General features: G+C 43.2%; 1 protein-coding gene across 1 annotated transcript; it reads left to right on the top strand.

The window, feature by feature from the left end:
• The first annotated feature begins 2,601 nt into the window (after positions 1 to 2,601).
• Positions 2,602 to 12,016, top strand: LOC112236889 (CD276 antigen). Its single transcript, XM_042308795.1, has 4 exons — positions 2,602 to 3,045; positions 10,339 to 10,629; positions 10,705 to 10,761; positions 10,887 to 12,016. Exons 1-4 carry the CDS (start codon positions 2,979 to 2,981, stop codon positions 10,997 to 10,999), a joined length of 528 nt encoding a protein of 175 aa, XP_042164729.1. The 5' UTR covers positions 2,602 to 2,978; the 3' UTR covers positions 11,000 to 12,016.
• Positions 12,017 to 15,345: the final 3,329 nt, after the last annotated feature.

Raw genomic sequence — 15,345 nt, 5'->3', positions numbered from 1 at the left:
CTATTGTTAGGGGTTTACTGTCTTTTTCTGCTACCTGTGTGTCTGTTACCTGTGTGTCTGTTACTTGTGTGTATCAGAACTCAGGATAAGACCCAGATGCAGACAGCTTGAGTCCCAGACGTTTATTGACCCAAACAAGGGGTAGGCAAAAGACAGGTCAAAGGCAGGCAGAGGTCCGTAATCCAGGGCAGTGTCAATAAGGTACAGAATGGCAGGCAGGCTCAGGGTCAGGGCAGGCAGAATGGTCAGAACCGGGGACACTAGGAAACAGAATTTGAGAAAGCAGGGAGATATGAAAACATTCTGGTAAGACCTGACAAGACAAACTTTCAACAGACAAACAGAGAACACGGGTACAAATACACTGGGGTTAATGAGGAAGATGGGTGACATCTGGAGGGAGGTGGAAACAAGCACAAAGACAGGTGAAACAGATCAGGGCATGTGTATATTACCTGTGTGTATTTTACCTGTGTATTTTATCTGTGTGTATTTTACCTGTGTATTTTATCTGTGTATTTTATCTGTGTATAGGTGAGCGTATGCGAAGTCACGAGGAGTCTCGGTGGTGGATCTTTGCCGTGGTGATAGCAGTGCTGGCTCTCGCCCTCACAGGAATTCTGGGATATCTTAAAGTCAGAGGTAAGGAGTATGGGCAGGGGGAAAGGTTAACTATAATAATAAACCTAACATTATCTGTCTATAATCACAAATGTGTAGTAATACTGAGAGAACTAAGGCTGAATGAGCTTGCAGGTAAATGACTGTTTAAATACTTCTACATTTACAATATCTGTACCTGATATCCCTTTTCCTGTCACCAGGTGACCAGTCAAAGCCCAGAAAGAGACCAGAGGAAACCAGTGAAATGAAGCCAATGAAAGGTAAGTCGCAGTCCACCCTTACTGTGGAGTGTATGTGTAGGACCCGGCCAGACCATCAACTAACTGTAGTATCCAGGACAGACCACAAGAAGGTGTAAGAGGATCATGAAGAACACTAGGCAGGAGTATGGTGGTCAGAACAGAGTGAATACTTACATCAGGAGTCAGGAGTATTGTTATATCTAGAAGCCTGTGTAGCAGAATCCAATGTACCTGTAGAGCTAGAGGATGCATTTACACCAGGGGTTGGAACTGGTTCAAAGAACCGAAAAATAACATTTAGAGGAACAGAATCAGAACCGATAACAAGTGATCTGTTCCGGAAGACAACTGTTATTTAAAAGCATGGAAACGGTTAATAAAGTTATTTTACATTCCGTACATTTTTTCAGTCCCCCCCAAAAAAGCAACAAAGTGCATATACCGTACAAGCCCTCCCTTGGTCACTCAGAAACGCATTCCAGTGTCTGCCTGCCAGCTGAGTATCTTTGCCAGTGTGTCTCCATAGCCGTCCCCAGTTGTGCCAGCTGGTCATGGTGTTGATGTAGAAGATAAGCTTGTTCGTTGACTGTCAGAGACATTTGATTCTCCTGCTGCTTCCATAGTTTTGTGAGGCAGTATTCTGTAACAATGACCCTGTGAGTCGAGAAGCAGGTGAAATGTTTAATCAAATATGAAACAAGACAGCGTAACAGTGGCGATATAGCATGAACACAGGAACAATGCCACCTGAGGAATGAACGTAAGGGAGGGACAGATAAAGGGGAGGTAATGAGGAAGGTAATGGTGTGAATCATAATGATCTGCAGATGCGGGTAATGATGGATGCCGGGTGTGCGTAATGATGGATGCCAGGTGTGCATAATGATGAATCCCAGGTCTGGGGGTTAGGGGAGGAGCAGGAGTAAACGTGACAACAAAGAAACGATATAAACCGTTAGTGTTTTAGGGTTTGAACCGGGTCAGAACTTTATTTATCTGGTCAGAACAGTGGAACGGAACAAGAACAAAAATAATGGTTCTGTTCAGAGTGAACCGATTAGAAAATCATTTTGGTTCCAACCGAAACGTAAACATCCGTACTGCTAGACTTAGCCTTGACGACATGTTAACTAATGTATGATGTGTGTACTTCTGTTTGGTGAGTAATATCTCCCTTCCATATTGTCTCTTATCCCAGAAACCACTGCCAATGAGAGAGGCTTGTCTGTGAGCAGTCCCCTTACCACAGGAGAGACCTTGTCGACAAATGTCAACATCCTCACCCCCAAACGTGTTCCCGCGGCCATGCCAGAGACGGCATGACCTACACAGCTGGTGGATGGAGCAGCAGTACCATGAGTAGGTCTACCTGAGGTCTTGGGATGAGACCTGACAGGACTGATGTTACTCACCATCAGCTGGCCTGGAAGTGATCCACAGTTACAGCAGTGAACTGTAATATTTAGGACACATAACTGCAAGGGACTTCCTTCACCTGGAGTCTGCTGATATTGGCGTTTTAGAGTTTGTCTCTGTTTTTACCTACCTGTGGTGAGCAGTATGTCAAAACTTTTTTAAAATGTTTGACAAAAAATAAATCTAAGTAATGAATGTTGAAGAACTTTAATTATATCCAGGAAATAATTGGCAACCATATCCTTGGTGGATATCCATGGAGAGTATGTGGAGGGGAGGCCAATTCATTGTCATGTCATTCATACAGACTTTAAAGATCTAATCGGGCAACCAGTAAAATGCTACATAGTCAGACAGATTCACTGAGTTGTTCAGACATTATCTGCTGGCCTTGCAATCTATCCATGACATTTTGCTTTAGCACAGTCACTGCCTTGTCGTGCAAACCAAGCTCAGTCACAACTTCACAAGGAGGGAGAGTTTGTCTAGAGCAGAAAGGCCCTATCTAATCTGTAAATGTTTCACATTGCAGTACTTTGCCCTACAATTATTTGGCCAATAGTAAAAAAAAAAAAACTGGAATGACAAGCGCAGGTACTGTATTCTTTACAATCCATTAAGAGGGAGAGGAGTTTGTTTCCACAACGATAAACCTGTGGTCTGATCTCCATGGAGATGGCCTAGGTTCTGGTTTCCATGACATTAAGGGGTCTGATGTTGGTGGTGATTCTGCTGTGGACTGTCACACCCACAGATGGGGGAGGTGAGTAACAACCATCATAAGTCTGTCTTAGTTCATCTGTCTTTACCTTCTGTCTGTCTCAAAATATTACATTCCAAAATAACTCCAATAGATGTATGATCTTAATTTGATCACTCTTTTGTTGCTACGAATTGTATTGCACAATAGGAAATGCAAAGCTTTAGTGTACTCAAGTTTCAAGAAAGGCTTAACTATAATCCACATAATAATTCACATTTCCTGTTGCTGCAGGATTATTTTCCTTCTGTAGCAAACAGGCTCAAGGTAGATCCTACATCTGTAGTCCTAGGTCTGTTTGACAGTAAGTGCTGAGCTAGCAGCACCTGGGAGGAGGGAAGTTGTTATCACACAGGACAGACAGGGTTTTACTGATATAAACTCACTGGAATCACCTCACATCAGTTTAACTGTAAAACAAGCTTCTCTGAAACATGAATTACTTAATTCAAGAACAGACTTTTCCTGTTGTGCGTAGTGATCTTTGGCCACTTCAAATCAAATCAAATTTATTTATATAGCCCTTCGTACATCAGCTGATATCTCAAAGTGCTGTACAGAAACCCAGCCTAAAACCCCAAACAGCAAGCAATGCAGGTGTAGAAGCACGGTGGCTAGGAAAAACTCCCTAGAAAGGCCAAAACCTAGGAAGAAACCTAGAGAGGAACCAGGCTATGTGGGGTGGCCAGTCCACTTCTGGCTGTGCCGGGTGGAGATTATAACAGAACATGGCCAAGATGTTCAAATGTTCATAAATGACTAGCATGGTCGTATAATAGTAAGGCAGAACAGTTGAAACTGGAGCAGCAGCACGGTCAGATGGACTGGGGACAGCAAGGAGTCATCATGTCAGGTAGTCCTGGGGCATGGTCCTAGGGCTCAGGTCCTCCAAGAGAGAGAAAGAAAGAGAGAATTAGAGAGAGCATATGTGGGGTGGCCAGTCCTCTTCTGGCTGTGCCGGCTGGAGATTATAACAGAACATGGCCAAGATGTTCAAATGTTCATAAATGACCAGCATGGTCGAATAATAATAAGGCAGAACAGTTGAAACTGGAGCAGCAGCACGGCCAGGTGTACTGGGGACAGCAAGGAGTCATCATGTCAGGTAGTCCTGGGGCATGGTCCTAGGGCTCAGGTCCTCTGAGAGAGAGAAAGAAGGAGAGAATTAGAGAACGCACACTTAGATTCACACAAGACACCGAATAGGACAGGAGAAGTACTCCAGATATAACAAACTGACCCTAGCCCCCCGACACATAAACTACTGCAGCATAAATACTGGAGGCTGAGACAGGAGGGGTCAGGAGACACTGTGGCCCCATCCGAGGACACCCCCGGACAGGGCCAAACAGGAAGGATATAACCCCACCCACTTTGCCAAAGCACAGCCCCCACACCACTAGAGGGTTATCTTCAACCACCAACTTACCATCCTGAGACAAGGCTGAGTATAGCCCACAAAGATCTCCGCTATGGCACAAACCAAGGGGGGGCGCCAACCCAGACAGGATGACCACATCAGTGAATCAACCCACTCAGGTGACGCACCCCTTCCAGGGACGGCATGAGAGAGCCCCAGTAAGCCAGTGACTCAGCCCCTGTAATAGGGTTAGAGGCAGAGAATCCCAGTGGAAAGAGGGGAACCTGCCAGGCAGAGACAGCAAGGGCGGTTCGTTGCTCCAGAGCCTTTCCGTTCACCTTCCCACTCCTGGGCCAGACTACACTCAATCATATGACCCACTGAAGAGATGAGTCTTGTTTCAAATATTTTTATTAAACACACAAGAATGGTGTATAGGTATACAAGACAGGTATACAATTCTTATGTAAACATAAAAGAGCATACAGGAACAACAAGACCCAGAGTTCTGGGTGCAGAACAAATAATACAAAACACGACATACAAAACAAGGACACGTAGAAAGAAAGAGGGAAGATGTCCGTCCGTCCGTCCCCCCCATCCCCACCTGCTCGGGTGGTAGGGCCAGCACATGCTGCCCAAAGGTAGATTAAAATATTACAATTGAGAGTGTGTTAATAAGTACAAATTCACAGCGCCGACTCGTCCAAGTAGGAGAGGAAAGGCTGCCAGATTTGATCAAATGTTGATAATTTATTGTTCAGAATATATCGAATTCTTTCTAAGTGTACAGTGTTTGCCAATTCACTGAGCCATAATTTGGTAGAGGGCGCTTCCCTCCTTTTCCAAAACAACAAGATTCGTTTTTTTGCCGAGATGAGACCGTACGAGATTAGTTGTTTTTGGGGGTTGGTTAATCCGTTTAGGGATTTCAGATACTCCCAGGATTATCAGAAGCGGGTCTGGATCTATTGAAGTCTCCAAAACTTCACAGAGGATCCCAAAAATTCCACACCAATAACCATGCAAGCTAGAGCATAGGGCAAAGCAGTGGAGTAGTGTACCCTGCGTAGCCTGACATTTATCACATGTAGGGGATGTATCAGGAAATATCCTATGCAGTTTAGTTTTGGAATAGTGTAATCTGTGTAATACCTTGAATTGTATGAGACGATGTCTGGAATTAATGGAGCATGTGTGGATATACTCCAAGCTCTCTTCCCAGTCTTCCACCAAGATGTCAGTCCCTAGTTCTTCCTCCCATTTTGCCTTGATGGCATCTGTAGAAGGTGTGCTCACAGATTGAAAAGCATCATATAGACGCGATATCAGTTTATCTGAGGTGGGGCATATTTTTATGCATCCGTCAAACATGGAAGGTTTAGCATTCCCAAATGTTGGGAGGTGTTTTCTAACGTAGTCTCTAATTTGTAGGAACCTGAAAAAATTACTTCTGGGAAGATTATAAGTTTCCCTCAGCAACTCAAAGGAAGCAAAGGCCCCCTCTATGTATAAATCCCCTATGGTACTTATCCCCAACTCTCCCCATCGCTCAAAGGTGTTATCAAGGTTAGAAGGGGCAAAGGAGGGATTCCTGGCGACAGGGAGCATGAATGACATTGGTCTAAGCTCAAAGTGGACTTTAATTTGCTTCCAGATTCGGACTGTGCTATGTATAATAGGATTGTTACAATAAAGTGACATCTCCAGATTGACAGGCGACAGAATCACAGCGCCAGTAGAGAAGGGGTGACACTCCTCACGCTCCATACTAAGCCAGCTGGATGCCGGAAGTACGTTGTCCAATAGAAACGTAACAACGCGGAGGTTAGCGGCCCAGTAATAAAATATAAAATTTGGGAGAGACAATCCTCCTTCCATCTTGGATTTACAGAGGTGTTTTTTACCTATCCTGTGTGTTTTTTTTAATCCCAGATGAAAGGATTGATAATTGAGTCCAGTTGTTTATGAAAGGATTTAGGTATGAATACTGGGATGTTCTGATATAGGTAGAGCAGTTGTGGGAGGAAGACCATATTAATGGCATTAATTCTTCTGAGCAGAGAAATTGGTAGAGTTCTCCAAAATAGTATGTTTGCTTTGAGTTTTTGTATCAGAGAGGGGAAATTCTCTTTAAATAGTAAGGAGTATTGTTTGGTAACAACAATTCCTAGGTAGGTACATTTTTCTGAAGATAACTTAAATGGGAGATGTTCTAGCCAGGAGATATTTTGCGACCGTATGGGCATTAATTCACTCTTGTTCCAATTTATTCTGTATCCCGAGAAGGTACCAAACAAATTGATCACATCAAGAATAGCTGGGATACTAGCCTTGGGTTCTGTTACATAGAGGAGGATGTCATCTGCGTATAGGGAGATCTTATTTAGGGTATCTTTAGTATTATAGCCGTGTATTGCTGCATGAGATCTAATCGTCTGAGCAAGCGGTTCGATAATTAGGGCGACTCTTTTGAAAAAAAAGAGTATCCAACCCACCCCTCCCCCCCTGCAAGCACCTTTACTTCCCACCCTGTTCCCCAACACTTACACACACACCCCCCATCAACCCACCTTTAACAGGCATGCACAAATAGGAGAGAAAAACAATTAAAAATAACACATTGTCTGGCCAATGACAAAAAAGCATGGTCCGACCTCAAACAAGAGGAAAAACAAAAATAAAATCCCAACTATACTTTCATCTCTCACTATCCTAGAACTTCTACTAACATATGAACTGAGGAGGCTCCCGCGAGTTAAGTGTTCAGTTAGCATCTAATAAACCTAAACCGAATAAGTTGCAACTTAAACATATTGCGCATTTAAACGTCATCCTGGGTCAATCCCAGAGATAAGCAAGATATAGCCTCAAGATTATATTGCTAAGCACTGCAGGTCAAAAACTAAACCATCCGCAACCGACATAGTCAGCCGTACCTTTACATACTGTGGGTCAGGAGATCGGAACAAGGATTTGTTCAATTAAACGTTCCCCCCATAAAAAAAACATGTTTAATAAGAAAGAAAAATATATGCATATACACACACACACACACACACACACACACACACGTATGTATACATACCCACACAAAAAAATCATATATAAAAATATATATTTAAAGAATATGTATATACATCCATATGCACACATACACATACACACATTCATACCCCAGAATAACAATCTACACTGATTTAATATATACACATACATAATACTAAAATGCTAAGAGAAAATAGTAATAAAGTACAAATAGTAATTATATGTACGCACACCTACACAGACATAAGCACTGCAGAGGGCTGGTGGGACTCTAGTCGGGAGAGAGGCCCACGGCCAGACAAAGGCAGAACGGCACAAAAAATCAACTTGCTAACCAGGTGTCTGCCCCCTCCCAACCATCACCCCCAGTCCCCCGCAAGCAATAAATAAATGGTATGGTAGTAAGAATAATGTAAGGATTGTAAAATAACGAAACAAAACAAAAGTGGGGGATTATAAGTATATCCGTCCGAAGGTGTCAGTGATCAAACCTGGAAGTAAAAAATATGCATCGCTCTGAGCACAGCCGGGATGAAAGTGAATTTAACGTTAAATGAGAGCTCTGACCACCATTCATTGGTCTGCTCAGCGTCTTACATGTTCGGTAGCCCTTGTTGAGCCCGTTTAATAGGTTTTCACCCAATATGGTATAGTATGGATTCGAGTCCTTGAGCAGACCCTAACATGCAATAACAAGGCACTCTAACCTGTACGGGGGATTGGTGTATATCCCCGGATAAACTTCTCTGCGTCCAAAACCGAGGAGAGCCAAATCTTCTCACCGGAAGGCGGGGTAATTCTTAGTCTTGCAGGGAAGAGTAAGGCTGGGCGAAGATGGAGTTTGTAGAGTTTGGTCATGACATCTCTGTAGTCGGTGCGATGCTTTGCCACATCGGGCGCATAATCCTCATAGACACGGAATGGATGCCCTTTATGTGACAGGTTGCCCCTCATTCGAGCTTCACGCAGGATAAGATCCTTGGTCTTGAAACTGTGACAACAGATGATTACTGGGCGAGGACGTTGGCCCGGTCCAGGCACTGGGACAAGGGAGCGATGTGCGCGGTCCAGCTGGGGATCCGAAGCCAAACATCCGATCCCATTGCATCCTTCAATAGCTTGGCGAAGAAGTCGGTGGGGCGAGAGCCCGCCTCTACCCCCTCTGCCAGACCAACAACGCGAAGGTTATTACGTCTGGATCGGCCCTCCAGGTCGACCACTTTCACAGAAAGCCTCTGCACAGTATCCTGCAATGACGTGCATAGCTTCTCTAACTCGTCGATCCTACCAGCGTTGAATTCAGAAGCCTTCTCAAGGTCCACAATACTCTGGCCATGTGAAGCGACCGTTCGAATGATGCTCTCGATTTTGGTGTTCATTTCAGCAATAGTGGCCTTAAGATCCTCAGCTATAGCAACACGTAGCTCCCCCAAAGCCCGGGTAAGTTCTGTAAGTGTCACGTTGTTGCATGTGCCTCCCGCCATGTCTGTCTCGTTGTTTAGTGGGGAGTAGGCCTCCGCTGTGGATTTATTGTCCTTTGGTCGCTTATTACTCTGCATTTTCATATAGAAAGTTACAATCTTGTATTAGAAAGAAACGTTTGTTGTAAAAAGTGCCATAAAGTAGGTTAAATTAGATTATTTCGCAAAAAAGTTGCAGGAGCCTCTCACGCACAGCCGTTCACTCCAACATGCTAGCTCCGCCCCCAAGAGATGAGTCTTCAGTAAAGACTTAAAGGTTGAGACCGAGTTTGCGTCTCTGACATGGGTAGGCAGACCGTTCCATAAAAATGGAGCTCTATAGGAGAAAGCCCTGCCTCCAGCTGTTTGCTTAGAAATTCTAGGGACAATTAGGAGGCCTGCGTCTTGTGACCGTAGCGTACGTGTAGGTATGTACGGCAGGACCAAATCAGAGAGATAGGTAGGAGCAAGCCCATGTAATGCTTTGTAGGTTAGCAGTAAAACCTTGAAATCAGCCCTTGCTTTGACAGGAAGCCAGTGTAGAGAGGCTAGCACTGGAGTAATATGATCAAATTTTTTGGTTCTAGTCAGGATTCTAGCAGCCGTATTTAGCACCAACTGAAGTTTATTTAGTGCTTTATCCAGGTAGCCAGAAAGTAGAGCATTGCAGTAGTCTAACCTAGAAGTGACAAAAGCATGGATTAATTTTTCTGCATCATTTTTGGACAGAAAGTTTGATTTTTGCAATGTTACGTAGATGGAAAAAAGCTGTCCTTGAAATGGTCTTGATATGTTCTTCAAAAGAGAGATCAGGGTCCAGAGTAACGCCGAGGTCCTTCACAGTTTTATTTGAGATGACTGTACAACCATTAAGATTGTCAGATTCAACAGAAGATATCTTTGTTTCTTTGGACCTAGAACAAGCTAGGTCCCAAGCACTTCCACCCTAAGGCAAAGTGTAATACAGATGAAGGATCATGTGATTGAAAATGAGGTCTCATCAAAGTCTCTCTGTGATTGTTTGAACATCTTCAAAGTAGGAATCAGTGATTCAACTTAACAGACAAGACAGGCTAAGATGGTTTATCAATGTAAATGATTGCTGAATGGGTGTGTGGTATGATTAGAGGCATGAAGGAAGTGTAGTCATTCAGGTCTGACTGGGGTCTTTATTTTAGATTGTGATTTTAGTTAGAGGTTAGGTGCTGTGGGTGTGGAGGGGGGCAGGTGGCGGACCGAGGAAGACCACAATGACAGAATAGACTCAGGTTAATATTAACAATAATAACAGGTTAATAACACTCTGATATAAACAAAGGGCCTACTCACTTTCCCAGGGTATCTGACTATTGGGGAGAATAAGAGTCTGTGTTTGAATCCCATCTTGTCCAGATGCTCACTTAACGTGTGTTAATTGTGTGTTCTCAGAGGATTGTGTCCTGCCCTGCAGCTTCCTGCCTGGCAGTGAGGAACTCAGCCACTGGCTGAAAGTAGAAGACAAGGACCTGACCGTCCACTCCCACTACAACAGTACAGATCAGCTCAAACAGCAGAGCCAGCGTTTCAGAGGGAGAACAGCCATGTTCAATGACCAGATCCCCAAAGGAAACGCTTCACTACTGCTGAGAGGGATCACACTCCAGGACCAGGGCAGATACAAGTGTTACACCAGCACTATTAAAGGCAGCAAGGAGTCCTTCATTAACATAGCAGTGGAGGGTACGGAATGTCTATCTGTCTGTCTATGATGATCACTTCATGGCTGCTCCATGTGTAATGTCTACTTTGTTGCAGCTTCATTCCACTTGGTGGACATACAGTTATCCGATGACATCACCTGCAGTTCTACAGGTATCTACCCTGAGCCTAAACTCACCTGGTCCACTGGCTCACCTGGTCCACTGCATTTACTCATACTAGCTGTTTGTGTGTCTGCATCCTGCTAACTCACCCTAAACTCACCCATCCCCCTCCAGCAAATACAAATGGTCCAAATGAAAACAGTCAGAGTGGAAAACCACTTCAGAATGAAGAAGGAAGAGGGGAAGACATAGAAAGACAACAAGGTCAGCCACTGCAGACACACTAAGTGCCTCAGACAGAAGAGGGGACATAGACCCAGGGGAGGACAAAGAGGAAAGGTGACAATTGGATACTTTAAGTTGCAAATAAGCAATGATGACATTTTCACCTACAAAAGGCAATGGATCCTTCAGATCTACATGGAGTGCCTAGCCAGAGGGTTGTGGCTATTACAATACATTGGGATAAGTAGTTGATTTATTGTGGAACATAGTTTAAGTTTTAGTTAAATTTATTGTGTGTGTGTGTGTGTAGCAGTGTGATGTTGTTCCCCTAGATTATGCACCAAGTTGCACACAAGGACCAATTCAAATAGGCCAGGTCAAGAGGGGATGTTTATAATTTGATAATAATAATTCAGTGTGTTTTTTAAATTTAATTACAGCTGCATAGCTAATGTTATTTGTTGTTGTACAAACACTTTTTCATATCAATATTGTAAAAGTTGTATATTTTGGTTTGGCCCATTATCTGTATTTCCGTACCCCCTTATTGTTCTCTTTTGCCTGACCTTCGGCTTGAAAGGTATGTTGTCCTTGGCTCCAAAATTGTTCAATATAAAACTGTGGTAATGTTACAATGTACTGTTGTGCTACCATAGGTTTGTTACAATGTGGACAATATAAAGATTTATGGTAACAACTTTCACTGAGCTCGCTAACTAGGGTATCTATTGTAACTTGTGAGTACTTGGGACAGTGTTTGAGTGAGTGTCCATGTGCTCACGCAGGTGCCTTAGAGCTGTGAATGTGCCAAGGGCTAAAATATTGTGTGTTGTCTCTTCGTGTGCAGGTATGTCTTTTATTTTGTCCGAATTATGTTCTATATCATTTTACTTGTATACTATGGTGTGCTGTTGTGCACTGAATGTGTGTACGCAGCATCTGCTATTCCTTTTTGGTTCTCTTTTGCCTGACCTTCAGCTAGCAAGGTGCCTGAGAGCTGTGACTGCGCCAAGGGCTAAAATATTGTGTTGGCTCTTTGTGTGCAGGGCAAATAAAAAATAATCCAACCAGCAGACATATAGTTGTGGCAGTGTCCTATTTAAAAGTACACAATGCAGAATGAACCTTGCTACATGTCCACATGCATTTTGCTATGGGATGAGGAAGTAGCTACACTGTGATAGCATCACACCCACACCTTGATGAATGTTCTTTACCTGTATATAGCAGGAAGTCCCAGACAGTCTCTCTCTGAAGAGAAGCAGGAACAATAAGTTAATTGTGCACCCATAGGGCGGTGCACAATTGGCCCGGGGTAGGCCGTCATTGTAAATAAAAATTTGTTCTAAACTGACTTGCCTATTTAAATAAAGGTTAAAAAAATTATAAACATAGTCAACTTCTTTTTAGCCATTTAACACACCATAATGTCCCGAATTTAGTGGAGAATGACAGTGGGGAAAAAAATGTAATTAACAAAATGTTACATTTTTATTGCAGAGGATCTCAACATTTCTGTACAAGAAACACTTGGGACAAACTTTTTTTTAAAACAAATGTTAGGCTATTTTCTGGCAATTGTGCCATTATTATGTTCCAGATGTTAAGACAACAAACCATTATAAATGGCCTATTTGCAAGTTTGACTTTAATTTTAATAGGCACTGACTAAAATCTGGGTTTATAAATTGCAATTTAACATTGTCATGGTCTGCTGAGCTAGATGCAGCTAGCATCTAGTATAGCATCTAGCATAGCCTCTGACAGTTCAACATCTCATTTCAGAGAAAAGTCCACAGGGAAACTGACATGACATGTGGAGAATGATACATTTGCGATAGAGCTGTGACCATGATCACAATTGACACATTTCAATTTAATTAACTAAACATGACCAGCTGTGCTGCCCTGTTCTGAGCCAACTGCAATTTTCCTAATTCCTTTTTTGTGGCACCTGACCACACGTTTTAACAGTAGTCCAGGTGCAACAATACTAGGTCCTGTAGGACCTGCCTTGATGATAATGTTGTTAAGAAGGTAGAGCAGCACTTTATGATGGACAGACTTCACATCTTAGCTACTGTTGTATCAATATTTTTTATTGAATTTTTTTATTCAACCTTTATTTAACCAGCTAAGCTAGTTGAGAACAAGTTCTCATTTACAACTGCGACCTGGCCAAGATAAAGCAAAGCAGCGCGACACAAACACAGAGTTACACATGGAATAAACAAAACATACAATCAATAACACACTAGAAAAAAAAGTATTATTCAGTGTGTGCAAACAAGGAGGTAAGGCAATAAATAGGCCATAGTGATGAAATAATTACAATTGAGCAATTAAACACTGGAGTGATAGAGACTGGAGTGACAGATTAGCAGAACATAAATGTGCAAGTAGAGATACTGGGGTGCAAAGGAGCAAAAAAATAATAGTACGGGGATGAGGTCGTTTGATGGGCTACGTACAGATGGGCTATGTACAGGTGCAGTTCTGTGAGCTGCTCTGACAGCTAGTGCTTAAAGTTAGTGAGGGAGATATGAGTCTCCAGCTTCTGTGATTTTTGAAATTCATTCCAGTCATTGGCAGCAGAGAACTGGAAGGAAAAGTAGGAATTGGCTTTGGGGGTGACCAGTGAAATGTACCTGCTGGAAAGCGTGCTACGGGTGGGTGCTGCTATGGTGACCAGTGAGCTGAGATAAGGCGGGGCTTTACCTAGCAAAGACTTATAGATGACCTGGAGCCAGTGGGTTTGGCGACAAATATGAAGCGAGGGCCAGCCAACGAGAGCATACTGGTCCCAGTGGTGGGTAGTATATGGGGTTTTGGTGACAAAATGAATGGCTCTCGCTTCATATTAGTCGCCAAACCCACTGGCTCCAGGTCATCTAAGTCTTTGCTAGGTAAAGCCCCGCCTTATCTCAGCTGTGATAGACTGCATCCAATTTGCTGAGTAGTGTTGGAGGCTATTTTTTAAATGACATCGCCAAAGTCAAGAATCGGTAGTGTTACGAGGGTATGTTTGGCAGCATGAGTGAAGTATGCTTTATTGCGAAATAGGAAGCCGATTCTAGATTTAATTTTGGAATGTAGATGCTTAATATGAGTCTGGAAGGAGAGTTTAGTCTAACCAGACACCTAGGTATTTGCAGTGGTCCACATATTCTAGGTCAGAACTGTCCAGAGTAGTGATGCTGGACGAGCGGGCAGGTGATGGTAGGGATCGGTTGAAGTTTTACTTGCATTTAAGAGCAGTTGGAGGCCACGGAAGGAGAGTTGTACAGCATTGAAGCTCGTCTGGAGGTTAGTTAACAGTGTCCAAAGGGCCAGAAGTATACAGAATGGTGTCTGAATAGAGGTGGATCATAGAATCCCCAGCAGCAAGACGACATCATTGATGTATACAGAGAAAAGAGTCGGCCCGAGAATTGAACCCTGCGGCACACCAATAGAGACTGCCAGAGGTCCGGACAACAGGCCTTCCGATTTGACACACTGAACTCTGAGAAGTAGTTGGTGAACCAGGCGAGGCAGTCATTTGAGAAACCAAGGCTGTTGAGTCTGCCGATAAGAATGTAGTGATTGACAGAGTCTAAAGCCTTGGCCAGGTCTTTGAATACAGCTGCACAGTACTGTCTCTTATCGATGGAGGTTATATCGTTTGGGACCTTGAGCGTGTCTGCGGTGCACCCATGACCATCTCAGAAACCAGATTGCATAGCGGAAATGGTTGGTGATCTGTTTGTTAACTTGGCTTTCGAAGACCTTAGAAAAGCAGGGTAGGATATATATAGGTCTGTAGCAGTTTGGGTCTAGAGTGTATCCCCCTTTGAAGAGGGGGATGCCCGCGGAAGCTTTCCAATCTTTGGGGATCTCAGACGATACAAAAGAGGTTGAACAGGCTAGTAATAGGGGTTGCAACAATTTTGGCTGATAATTTTAGAAAGAGAGGGTCCAGAATATGTGCTAAATTTCCACATGATTTATTACACGATTTAGTGGATGTTTAGGGTTTAGTGAATGATTTGTCCCAAAAACAATGCTTTTAGTTTTAAAAATAGGACCAACCTATTCCTTGCCACCCACTCTGAAACTAACTGCAGCTCTTTCAGTCACTTTAGTAGCTGACATGTACAGTGTTGCAATCATTTCAGTCGCTGTAGTAGCTGACATGTATAGTGTTGCAGTCATTTCAGTCGCTGTAGTAGCTGACATGTATAGTGTTGCAATCATTTCAGTCGCTGTAGTAGCTGACATGTATAGTGTTGCAGTCATTTCAGTCGCTGGAGATTTAAATTGGAGATTTAAACAATATTAACGGACCAAGGCACAGCGGATGTTGAGTTCCACATGATTGATTTACTAGAAAGTTAAACTTAGCAAAGACAAAAACAAATAAACAATT

The sequence above is a fragment of the Oncorhynchus tshawytscha genome, linkage group LG29, assembly GCF_018296145.1.
Source record: "Oncorhynchus tshawytscha isolate Ot180627B linkage group LG29, Otsh_v2.0, whole genome shotgun sequence".
Lineage (NCBI taxonomy): Eukaryota > Metazoa > Chordata > Actinopteri > Salmoniformes > Salmonidae > Oncorhynchus > Oncorhynchus tshawytscha.
The sequence above is the reverse complement of the archived record's forward strand: the minus strand, read 5'-3'. Positions and strand labels throughout refer to the sequence as shown.

What these genes read in the sequence shown, in the direction of transcription:
- LOC112236889 (XM_042308795.1), top strand. Translation starts at nt 2,979, where the DNA reads ATGACATTAAGGGGTCTGATGTTGGTGGTGATTCTGCTGTGGACTGTC. An exon ending in CACACCCACAGATGGGGGAG is followed by an intron (nt 3,046 to 10,338) that starts GTGAGTAACAAC and finishes GTGTGTTCTCAG; the next exon opens with AGGATTGTGTCCTGCCCTGC. An exon ending in CATTAACATAGCAGTGGAGG is followed by an intron (nt 10,630 to 10,704) that starts GTACGGAATGTC and finishes ACTTTGTTGCAG; the next exon opens with CTTCATTCCACTTGGTGGAC.